This window comes from Diabrotica virgifera, chromosome 4, assembly GCF_917563875.1.
Source record: "Diabrotica virgifera virgifera chromosome 4, PGI_DIABVI_V3a".
NCBI classification, from domain to species: domain Eukaryota; kingdom Metazoa; phylum Arthropoda; class Insecta; order Coleoptera; family Chrysomelidae; genus Diabrotica; species Diabrotica virgifera.
Window position 1 is genome coordinate 249926333 of NC_065446.1, and position 13262 is coordinate 249939594.

Below are 13262 nucleotides of genomic sequence, written 5' to 3' on the forward strand. Positions count from 1 at the left end.
TTTAATTTGTTCTTCATAGATTGTTATACTTTCTTGGCGCTGTTGGACTTTTGTTATTACCATAAATTCTGTCTTTTTTGTGTTTAGGGACACACAAGGGATTTCTTTGCTGACTTCTACCACTTCCACTATATTTCATCAGTCATCCATGATTATTTTCTTTTGCCTGCTGTTTTGCCTTTTTTAGCTTGTGTTTAGTTTGTTTAATTATTGTTTTAATCCAGACCTCAATGTCTCTCCGCTTTCCGTATTTCTAATCTTAAGTTCTCGAAATTTTTAATTAATATGATGTGAAGGTAGAGCTATATTGAAACAAACGCAGTATTGGTAAAACTTTTTATTAATTACATTATTTTATCTTACTTAGATAGAAACAGAGATGGACTGGATTATAATTGTACGAGTTATGTGAAAAATACATACATATTTGTCAGAAATAATTGCAAGAACTATTTCAAGAAAAGTAAGAAAGACTTTTCATTAATTTGAAATGTTTTCTTTTATCATTGTTACACGGCATATTACCTTTTTTTGATTAAATAAATTATAAATTTTAATAAATAGATCAAAATTTTACATAATTAATTTTTTTTTAATTTGAGTTTTTTGTTTTCTTGAATTTTCTGGGAAAATTTGCCATAATAATGTATATTTATGTTCAGAGAGTAGAGATATAAATGAAAAAAAGGTACCAACGTTTTTCAAAAAGCAGTCCAACCAAAATTAAATCAAAATAATGGGAAAATATGGACTTATTACAAATAAAATGAATATTTTTGGATGGTGAAATGATTGTGAAGAGTGAGAGTTTTAAATACCTAGGATCGGTATTACCGAGTAATGGGGAAATAGATAGAGATGTATTCACCAGCATTAGGGCTGAGTGGATTCCAATGATGCTGAAGGGAAAATTCTATAAAACAGCTCTAAGACCGGCTATGATATACGGAATTGAATGCTGAGCAATTAAAAAAGAAGAGGAACAGCGAATGCACATGGCAGAAATGAGAATGCTTAGATGGATGAGTGGAATAATAAAAAGGGATAAAATTAGGAATAAGTGTATTAGGGAAAGTCTAGGTGGCACGTATTGATACCAAAATGAGGGAGCATGGGCTAAGATGGTTTTCGATGTTAATCACCCAATAAGAAGAATTGCTGAACAGTGAGTTCCTGGAAGAAGCAGGAGAGGAAGACCAAAGAAGACCTGAGGGGAGACGCTTAGACAGGACATGTCGGTAAAGGTATTGATGTTGATATCTCCATAAAATAGAAATTAGAGAAGCCGACAACGCGTAGGGATAATGGCAAAGATAATGATGATAACAATATGTTTGGTACATAAAAAACTTTCACCAAATTTCGTAAAAAAATGTGGTGCATTAAAAAAATTCTGCTGGTGCATTTGATCTTCAGAGCTAGCGTAAGATAGAAAAAATTGAGCAAAAACCTTCAATCAGAGGAAATCAGCATATTCTTATAAACATTGAAGAGTTGTGGATGAGAGTGAAGGGAGGTACAGAGAAGCAACAACTCTAAAAAACCAAGTTTCATCTAACCCGGTTGATAGCAGCAGCTAAAGGTTTCTGTCTGGGCACTGGGCACATGTAAAAGCTTTACACGTGCGCCAGACAGGCGCAATAGAAACAGAAGATCTGTCAGGCTTTTACATAAAGTCAAAGTTACAATTTTTTTGAGTACTGAAGACTTTTTAATAAGTCCTCCAAGGGTCGGTGGTATTAGGATCTAAAAACCTACACAGAAAAACATAGAGAAATCATACCTAGGAACAAGATCTTCGATACTGGGAAGACTATTACGAAATCCAGAAGAAAATATTAAACTAGGAATTATTCAGAATAAAGAATGTTATTGCTACTTTATAAGAAAATGTCTGATCCTTTTCTGGCACATCCATTTTATTTTACTGTTTAGTTTCGGTAGTTCTTGAATGTTGTTTTCTGTTTTATGGTATGTTGTAGAGTAGCATAACTCTTCCTTTTTCCATTAATTCCAAGGTTTTCCCTGAGAGCCAATGTTTATTATTTTGTTTGAATTTTAAGATAACAAAAATAATGTCAAAATTAGTTGTTCATGAATATTTAAAATCTTTTAAAACTATTTGATCTGAAGTACTTATATAATCCAGTTCTTCTCTATATAGGAACCTCAAATATATACACCAGAAACACGTAAAAAATAATGAGGTAGTACTTACAACTTAAAGAGATCCAATAACAACCAAACAAATATGGTTGGGATGAAATAAATTATCCTATATACACATAATATACAGTATGCTACAAAATTCTCGAAAAGTGGTAGTTTATCAATACCAAGAAATATTTATCATTCTCTATCTATGTTTATATAAACATGGCTACATTTCAACTAAATTAGTATTTATTATGTGTATTACAAAAATTGTATCAAGGGAACAATTTTTCTATCATTTGACAAAATAATATACCGAATTATAGAATATTTTTTTGTAAATAAATCTATTTTTATAATTGATTAATAATACACTTAAGAGAAAAATAATCGACTCAATTGTACACGTTAGAAGTCTCGAATTTCTTAAACCTGTGTATGATTTGAGTGATTTTTTTTAGTATGTTATAGCCTCAATATTTAAGAAAATCGATGTAATATTATTGTTGCTATACAGGTAAAGGTCATTTTATACCGGGTGTAACAATCATAATGTGTTTTTTTCTTAAAGTTCGGAACACCCTGTGGAATATTCTAGCATGTAAAAAATATTTAAATTAAAATTCAATTGTAGCCTTAGGCTTTATTAACAGTTTCTTTTTTAATTCATTTGCTTATGTTGGATAATAAAAAAGTTAGGTACGTTAACAGCTAGCGAAGTTTTTCATCAATAAGTCCTCATTTTCTGCTTAGTTTAATAAACAAGCCTAAAGTAGGCTATGAGAAATTAACAATTTAATGGATATGGATGTCAAATGGTTAACAGTGAAAAAGTGTCTGGTTTGTTGTGGAAATTAGTAGATTTATTATTTAACCCGCGAGTAGTCGCGCGGTGAGATAGAATTCTCAATTTTTATCCTTTTTCACGATAACTTGATGAAAAGTTTTGCAATTTTGAAAAAATTTCGTAAGTGCCTCGAGGAAGGGTGTAGTAATGAGTAGGAATTTCTTTTTCTTCTTCTTCTTTTTGTGGAATTTATGGCTTTGGGGAGAGCCAATTAGCTTTAACCCGCGAGTAGTCGCGCCGTTAGATAGAATCTCACATTTCATCCTTTTTCGTAATACAGTAAAACCTGTCAGTAACGGCCACTAAAAATGAAAGAACTATTGGCCGATATAGAAAGGTGGCCGCTATTGCCAGTTTTTGTAGTCTACATATAATTGGTTTGGGAAATTTTTAAACTGGCCGTTAGGACAGGTGGCTGATGTTGGCAGATGGCCGTTAACACAGGTTTTTTAATAAAATTGTTAGAAATATATATTTTCAATATAAAAAGTAGATAAAAATAGTACAAAATGAAAATGTGTTTTAAATTCGTATTTTGAGATAGAATCTCACACGCGACTATCGACGTTACAGAAGTGAGCGCGACTACTCCCGGGTTAATAGTATATTATGCAACGAGCATTTAATGATGGTCATTATAAAGCGAGTATATGAGGGATACGAAACGAGCCGTATGCGGCGAGTTTCGTATAGAATACGAGCTTCATAATGATAATTAAATGCAAGTTGTATACACTATTTTTTCTATGATCATTCACAACAAAAAATATATTCAAATTTATTAATTTTGTAACACAAATAAATTCAGACGTTTGCCAGTTTGACGGTTTGTTTACATATTGAGAACTGTCAAAGCGTATGTATTTGACTCGCCATTGGTCACTGCGCGTGTACCACCTTTATCGCGAATGCCATTATCACGAATGCCATATCGCGATTCTATTGGTTAAAAATCTGTATCTTAATGAAAATCTGTATCATAATGAAGTTCATTATGATACAGGTAGTGACATCATAATTGATATATTATAGTATGAGAGAATAGAAAAAGTTTCAATTAAGTCCGTAGTTTTTTTTTTGTTATTTGGTGGAAATGGAACGCGCTACAAGGAATTTGACCCACGATGAGTGTAGTGATAAATTAAGCGAAGGTCTTAGCTACCATGCTATTGGCTCCTTATATCGGTAACAATTTTTTGCTAATGCACGATAATGGCGAGACCACGTTTACGAACTATAGCAGTTCGATTACAAATATTTAGAACAGGTAAATCTTCGCACTTTGCATTGGTCATCGCATAGTCCAGATCTTAACCTGTTCGAAAATTTGTGGAACATAATTGGCAGAACTCTACGACAGCATTTGCATATGAGAGCTTTGGATAATTTTTGTTCAGTAGTTTCGAAATCGTCGGCCTGGACTGTAATGGCATAATCATCTGCGTATATAAAGCTCTGTGTACCTGATAATAAAGGTATGTCGTTCTTATCGATATTAGAGTTGGGACCAAAGTTCTTCCTTGAAGCTGTCTATTATTTTGTGCCCTAAGTTTCCCAATAAGCATCCTATGCTCATCTGTGTCATAGGCAACTGTAAGATCTATAAACACTGCCCCAGGGATTTTGCGACCTTCGAAACCATTATTCAGTACTACGTTTTGAGTTAGTTTAAGTAGTTGCCAGGTGCTACCTTCACCAGGTCTAAATCCAGCTTATTGGGTGATTAGAAGACGATCAATAGCAGCTGTTAGCTTATTAAGAATCATTCGTTCGAGCACCTTATAGGTATATGTATATCCAACACCTTAATTCTCCTTTCTAAAGACAATTTTTTCTCCCTCTTGAGAGGAATCCCTGATCCAGGACCATAGATACGATAACACGTCTAGCTACGTTTCTCCGCTGCTCTGGTGAAACTTTTGAGCCAGGACCTATTCCACAAGCGTTTGCCGCTTTTAGGCAGGTGCTTTGGGTTCAGTTATTCAAACTTTAGATACAGACTTCCTGCTATGTGCCTGCCGCTTCTAGGCAAGCATAATAGGATTTTTTAACACGTAAGATATCTTCAGACATCCTTTTTAGACTGCGCGGAATATCCCCATGTTTCGTTCATCCACTGAACACGTTCAGGGATATTCCGGGTCGGAAGAGGGGGTGGTTTTAGTTGGTAGGCGGCTGGTTATGGGGGGCACGCGGGACACATGGACCATACTCTGGTCTCTGTGCCCTGGCGTGTTCTCCTCTCCTGTCCGAGTCCAACAGTACTAGGGACATCTTCCCTAGTTAGATAAGAGCGTTCCACCTCAGTCCAAAAAAAGGTATATGTAGGTGGCACAGCATCGTAATTAGTCCAAAATTTTTGAAGTCATCTCGTCATTCCAGTTTTAATTTCGGAACCTGCTAACTGCTTTGCGATTGCGAGAAGAATTGAATAGGGAATTCGTCGAAAAGAGATAGAAGAAACAATAGAAGAAGAAGAATAGAATATGATTAAGAAGTTAATATGAGAAACTGCTTTAAGAGTGATAGGAATTAAAAAACATCAAAGAAGATAGCTTTGGTTTAATGAACAATTTAAAGAAGCAAAAGATAAAAATGAACTATACGTGCAGTATACTCACAGAAGAACACGAGAAAGGTGCAAAAAATTTAAAGAAGAACGAAGAAAGGTAGAAAAAATATGCAGAAGAAAGAAGAGGGGAGACGAAACAACTCATAGAAAGACTGCAAAGTAGAAGACTCAAGAAACATGGATGGAGAACATGAACAAAAGACCTAAGGGAAGAAAGATTAATATTGTTTCATTGGAGAAGTAACTCATTACGCTAGTATATGAATACATAAAATTCTCTCAAGCCAGCATGTTAATTTTTAAAGTGATGTTCATTTTTATTGCTCAGTTAAAAATAAAAAAAAATTAAAAATGGCCGATGCTATTGCGTATCGTTTATTTACCGCATATCTATTAGAATTATTGTAAAATCGTAATTGATTCAAGGATATATGTAATTAAAATATAATTTTTTTGTTTTGAAAGTATTTTCTGATATATATTTCTTGGTATAAAAAAAAACGATGTAAAATCGCAACTTATCACATACCTAAACTAATCCCTTAATCTTATTAAATGAGATTAAAATTTCGTAATTGAGCTAAAGTACTATTTTATTCTATAAAAATTATCGTTACAAAGTTTTTCAAGGATTTATCTATTATATACGGCACATTTTCAAACTATCAATTTCAATTTTAAGTGCTAAAATAAGAGCATAAACATTTGTTATAGGGCAATCAAGTGATTTTTAGCATTTTATAGAATTGAATGTTGGGATTGAATTTTAAAGTGATTTAGAATTTTTATTAGTAAATATTAAGTACATTTAGTAGGGGTAGTCATATTAAAATATTATGTTTTTTTTCAGTTATCATTAATATTTTGGAATTTTACAACAGCTTTGTTATTTTTTTAACAAGTGTTTTATATGCAACATTTAGTAGGTCTATTTCTCTGTCATTATGGCATAAACTTTTGTCGCCATTTTTGGGAATTGGACACATTGTGACTTTGGTTCATTCTTTCGGTATGTGCTATTCTTCCCATATTTCTTTCAGCCATTTTTCCAAATGCTTAATTAGTACTGGTACTGGTACTCTAGACTCTAGGTATATTTGAACATTTCAGCTGTCAGTTAATCCTTTCCTGGGCTCCAATTGTTCTTTAGTTTCTTTATTATTTCTTTTTCATTAGGCGCTTTCCTCTGTTCGTTCTTGATTGGTATTTTCCTTTGATTCTTCTTTTTCATAGTCTATTATGGGTAGGTATTTCATTTACAAGCTTTTCGAAGTATTTTTTTATCTCTTCAGTGTTTCCTCGTCTTTTACTAAATTCCTTCCATTTTTGCTTTTGTCCTGTAGAGGTTTTCTTTGGTATCCCTTTTCCCATTTTTTACCCATTGACATAAGTTTCTAATTTCTCTATTTTTAAAGCGTTCTTCAATGCATTTCAATTTACTTTCATTGAATACACCTATCTAAAATCTTCCATTTTTATTTTGAAAAAGAATGTCTTACAAACAATATACATGGTGTCCAGAAACTCTACCGACAAACGAAGACAGGAGATTCCTCAGATAATTTTAATACAATTGAACCCAATTCACCTAGTCCGAAAATGCTTCCTAAGGGAGCTAGAGCTCTTTGAAGATGGCGCCATGTAATTAGTTTTTCTTAAATACCTCCAGAACGCTTCTATTTGGAAAAACGAAAATTGGTATACGTATTTACTTTCCAGAACGGAATTGATTCCATCCATTGCAAATTTCTAGTACCGGTCATAGGCATCCGTTTTGGGTAGGGCAACGGATATTTTATCGTATAACTTTTTTGTCTTCAACTTTTAAGTATTTTTGATACGGGATTATTAAATTGTGAGGTATTCTAGTTCTAAAAGGTACTCTTACTTTAAGTCGGTAGGTCACACCGTTTTCTAGAAAAATCGATTTGAATGTTTTTAGTTTTGGGAATTTGAAAAAAAAAAATAAAAAAAAACGATGTTTTTTACCAACTTAAAGCAAGAGTAACTTTTAATACTCGAATATCTCATAATTGAATAATCTAGTGTCAAAAATACTTAAAAATTAAAGACAATAAAGTTATGCTATAAAATAACTGTTGATTTACCCACAACGGACGCCTATGACCGGTACTAGAAATTCGCCATTAATGAAATCGATTAATCTATGGAATATAAATAAATGTATCAGTTTTTATCTTTCTAAATAGTTTTTTTTAATCTTTTTTTTTTGAAACTCAAAGAACGAAAAATTTTCAAACCGATTTTTTCCAGAAAACAGTGTATCCTATCGACTTTAACTAAGAGTACCTTTTAGTACTAGAATACCTCACAATTTAATAATTCAGAGTCAAACATGCTTAAAAATTAAAGACAAAAAAGTTAGGCAATAAAATAACCGTTGCCCTACCCAAAACGGACGCCTATGACCGGTACTGGAAATGCCCAATGGATGGAATCGATTCATTTCTGGAAAATAAATACGCACACTAATTTTTGTTTTTCTAAATAAAAGCGTTCTGGAGGTATTTAAGAAAAACTAATTATATGACGCCATCTTCAAAGAGCTCTAGCTCCCTTAGGAAGCATTTTCGGACTAGGTGAATTGGGTTAAATTGTCTTAAAATTATCTGAGGAATCTCCTGTCCTCCTTTAACGTAGAGTTTCTGGACACCCTGTATATTCTTTATGTTAAATTGGGGTTCATAAATAGGTTTTATTAGCTCGTCTTGATCTGTACAAGGAAAAATATAGGTACGTGATTGTTGCGTTTGAAAATGTATTTTGTTGAAAGAAAAACCGTATACCGGCTGTTTTAGATGTACACTCCTATCGACATTGAGCGAAACTCTGATATATTTACACTTTGTCCACTAATTTATGTCTCTAAACAACGTATGGCCTATACAGAGATTCGTTTTCCTCGGTTCTTTTTGAGGGTTGGCACATTTCCGCTGTGGTAGTACATTCTGTTGTTTCGGAGCTCGAGGAACATGACTTGAAGCAGCTTACAGGTTGAGGTTTACTTTCCGAAGGTTCTTTGGACGACTTGGCTTCCTGATGGGCCTTTTTACTGCGTTTCCATTTCATTCTGCGATTTTGGAACCATATTTTTACCTGCAACAAAACAGAAATTTTTGAAATATTTTGTTCTGTTAGCTTTGCTTCTTAAACATCTTTAGTTAAACACACTCCTCTAGTTATAGGCCAGGAACCGAAGCTTTTCACCTCGCAATTTTTACAGAATGGATCGATTTGCTTGAAAATTTGAGAATAAGTAGTGGATAGTCCAACGATCAAAATCTATGCGATGCCGAGAGGCGGTTTTACCATGGGGGTGGTTGCCACCCCATCTCGGGGGTGGAAATTTTTTATTATATTTTGACCGCAAAAGTTGATAAAAACATTCATTCTAAGCAAAAAATGTTCTATACATTTTTTTGATAAAATTAATAGTTTTCGACTTATTCGCTGTCGAAAGTGTTAGTTTTGTATAGAAAAAATCAATGTTTTTCGATATACTTACTCATTTATGATTCACTCAATTTTTGCCGTGGAAAAATTTTTTTTAAAAAAGTTCTTGGGAATTAAATAACCTACAGTTTTATATTGAAATATTTTTTCCTATCCCTGATGCTAATCTTTCTATTCTGAAGAAAATGGCATTTTTTACCAAGCTACAAAAATTCGTTATTCGCTTTTAACTCCAGTTTTTTCAAAACTAATCATTCTAAGCCAGTCAAATTTCCAGAATCTATTAATAATACATTTATAAATAAGAATGAATAAGGCCAATGACTAAAAATGCCGCTAACTTACATTATTATGCTTCCAATTGGATTTCTCTTTTTTTTTCAAAAAAATATATTGATTTTTTAACCGTAACTTTTTTATTTTTTATCTTAGAAAGTTTGGTAAAAATAATTGATAGGTTTTTACAAGTTCTGTAAGACTATTAATATTAAATCTTTTTAAAATTCTCAGTCGCAAAAAGAGCTGACTTTGAAAGGTGGTTTTTGCATGTTATTACAAGTTTTAATTGTTAATACCTCACTGAATTTTTAACGTAGAAAAAATTTTTGCAAACCATTTTTTTGAGAATTAAATAAGCTACAATTTCATATTTAAACATTTTTTCGTATCTATGATGCTAATCTTGCTATTCTGAATAAAAGGCCATTTTTTTCAAAACTACAAAAATTCGTCATTCACTTTTAACTCCAGGTTTTTAAAAACTAATAATTATACACCAGTCAAACTTCTAGAACCTATTATTAATACATAAATTAAAAAGACCAAATAAGGTCAATGACTAATTTTAATTAGGGCGGTAATTAGGAGCTTGCTTGCGATCACTTTTTCGCTGAAAAAATAGGAACAGACGTTCTTTTCAATATGTCATTTAATTTTTAAGCTAGAGACTTTTTTTATTTCTGGAGATAGATATTTAAATTAGTTTGAACAAGTTGTTCTCGAAAAATGCATAGTTTTCCCGTCTTTTGACTTTGAAACTACAATATTTAGCATTTGACGAAGACGAGCCATCATATAATAAAGTATAGCTCGATTCCTATTGGTCTTAAAGAAAATTAAAAAAAACGGTTTTGTTTATTTTTTCAAAAGGTACATTTTTGTTAAGTAAAGTTGTTTTGATAAAACGAAAACTTTTGGAGTTATTAGCAGAAAACTTATTAAAAACATTGATTTTTTCGGTATAAAACTAACAATTTCGATAGCGAATAAATCGAAAACTATTAATTTTATCAAAAAAATGTATAGAACGTTTTTACTTACAATAAACGTTTTTACCAATTTTTGCGATTAAAATATAAGAACAAATTTCCACCCCCCGAGATGGGATGGCGCTTTTACCCCCATGGTAAAAGCGCCTTTCGGTATCATATAGATTTTGATCCTTGGACTATACACTACTTATTCTCAAATTTTCAATCAAATCGATCCATTCTGTAAAAATTGCGAGGTTTTGTCGTATTTTCAGCTTCATTACTCGGACTATTACCACAGGCCAGAAAATCTTTCGAAAAAATCAAAAATCTGCTTTGTGATTCTGGAATAAAACTCAAAATTCGACTACGTTTATTAAAATACTACGTCTGGTTGACTCTTCTCTATGCCGTTGAGACATGGACCCTTAAAACATCAACCGTAAATAAATTGGAGCCTTTGAAATGTGGCTCTACAGGAGAATCTTTAATATTTCATGGACATCGCATACCTCAAACGAAGCAGTGTTAGAAAGCAGAAAGTTAGAATAACATCATACATAGGCCACATACTGAGAAATAATAAGTACCAATATGCTCAACGTTTAGTGAAAGTAAAGATTAAGGGAAAGAGAGTATTAGGGAGGAAAAGACTATCATGACTCTGAAACATCCGACAATGTCTAACTTTGAACAGCTAATAAGAACAGCTGAAGACACAGAAGAGTTTGCAATTGTAGTAGCCAACCTCCATTGAGGAGACGGTACTTTAAGAAGAAGAAGTTAAACAAATAGGTAAAACAGAATATAAAAATTAAAAAGTAAGCTCAGAAATAGGCCATACAATACAATATCAGGCTGGGATCTATAGAAGCCAGGTCACATCAGAAGTAGAACGAAAGATGATTGAAGACCCTCCAACTGAGCCTAAGGTCTCAGAAAAGTTCCCAAGCACTTAAAATGCGCCGAATAAATATATGGTAAGCGTCAGCTACTTCAATACCCCTTTTATATTACCTCTTCATAGGAAATAGACTAAGAACTGGCATTTCACATTGTGCTAGTAACCTGAGAAGATGGGGATACCAGGAAGTCGATTCCTGAGACTGTGGCGCAGGTTAGAGTAGTCACCTTCTAATAACATGCAAAAACATGAGAGGGATCTGCATATATTAAGACTTTAGTTTAGCTAATGATAGATGCATCTATGTAGCCAATTATTGGAAATATAGGATTTAAGTTGTTGATGTCCAGGACACAAAAAGTCATGCGTTTGGAGAATTTTCATAAAATTACTTGTCTAATAAGACATCTCTATTTGTAGTAATTAAAGGTTTGAGACAAGGATGCTGTCTTCATCTATCCTATTTAAAATATATATCCAGGAAGCACTGCACCAGTGGAGAAAAAAATGTGCGGGAACGGCGTTGAAGCAAATCAACCATTATCTGACAACCCTGTTCTTTACAGATGATCAAGTACTAATTGCAAGCTGTGAAGAAGATGCAGATTATTTGCATAGACAACTTAAAGGTAAATACGAAAAATGGGGGATGAGTATGAATATGTAAAAAACAGAATATATGCTAATAGACAGTGAAAGTGAAGACGAATGCCCGGATTTGGAAATTAGACAAATGAAAATGTGCTACGAATACAAATGAATCGTTTATTGTTGAAAGGGTGTAAGCACCATTTTCAAATTTTCGAGTTATAGTAAAAAACCCTTCTCTCTTTCTATATGCACGTCATTTGGTGTCAAATGCAGTTTCGCAGTATATCCTTGCAGTGCATCATTGCTTGCTTCCTTTCAACACCAAATGACGCAAATAAAGAAAGAGAAGGTTTTTTACTGCAACTCGAAGAGTAGAAAATGGCGCTTATCCCATTTCAACAATAATCGATTCAAATATTTAGGAAGTATTATTTGCAGTAAAGGAACAGCGGAGCGAGATATCGATTATAGAGTGCAACAAGGCAGGAAGAGTGTTCAAATTCTGAATTCAATACTTTGGTCCAACAGAGCTACTTTGAAAACTAAAATGACAATCTACAAATCCATTCTTAGATATGGAGCAGAATGTTAGCAAATGACAGCACAAGGAAAGAAAAAATGGACTACCTGAAAAGAGCTTGTCGTATATCAAGACCAGAACGTATACAGAAGAAAAACAGATAGTTTTTCACAGAAAAACAAGAGTACTTAAAAATTTGGAAAAAATAGAAACTAGATAGTTAATATGGTATGGACACGTGAAGCGGATGGGCGACAACAGATGGCCAAAAAGATCTATGGAATATAATTCAAGTAATAGAAGGAAACCAGGAATACCAGCCAAGTCTTGGATACAAGGTGTTATGGAAACCATGAAAGACAGAGACATTGATGAAGCCACCTGGAGAGATAGAAAAAGATGACGATCGAAATGCGGGAAGTTTCAGAAGCTGTAGGATCCCCGCTTATACATACATAAGACATCTCACATGCGACCTAACTTTAAGACTTTAAGTTACCTGTATTTTACTAAAAAAATCAAGAGGCTGTCATGTTTGGGACATGTTCAGAGAGTAGAAGGTCTCAATAATCAACAAATAATAACCGACAGAAAAATTAAAGAAAGGAAGAACTAGTAGTTCAGAATTACAGATACATTAGATTATGGAAAAAATAGTACAAGAAAGCTAAAAAAACGTATGTTCAACTATAATGTAACTCAATCACAAGTAAAGCACAAAAATCTATAAATATAAAACACTATAAGTAACTCCTGGTCCTGACCCTGTATATACGACATTTTGTTATAGCGGAATATATACAAACTTCGCTTTGTATCAAAACTGTTTTCTTTTTCCTAAGAGTTATGGCTGGAGTTAAGAAGAACATCAAACAAACAGACAGAAGTTATAATTCACGATTAGCTTGACTAACTGCTCCGAATATGACGGCCGTTTATCAAGTTTCTGC

The 13262-nt window shown here is 33.1% G+C and overlaps 1 protein-coding gene across 3 annotated transcripts in view; it reads right to left on the minus strand.

The window, feature by feature from the left end:
- Window positions 1-322: 322 nt before the first annotated feature.
- Window positions 323-13262, minus strand: part of LOC114326880 (homeobox protein Hox-B7-like) — a 171367-nt gene continuing 158427 nt past the window's right edge. For 2 of the 3 annotated variants that reach the window (XM_050648843.1, XM_028275335.2), the window contains exon 4: window positions 323-8690. In XM_050648843.1, coding sequence (XP_050504800.1) covers window positions 8460-8690 — 231 coding nt within the window. In that variant the 3' untranslated portion in view covers window positions 323-8459. The remainder of the gene's footprint in view (window positions 8691-13262) is intronic. The other variant, XR_007697627.1, reaches the window with a different exon arrangement.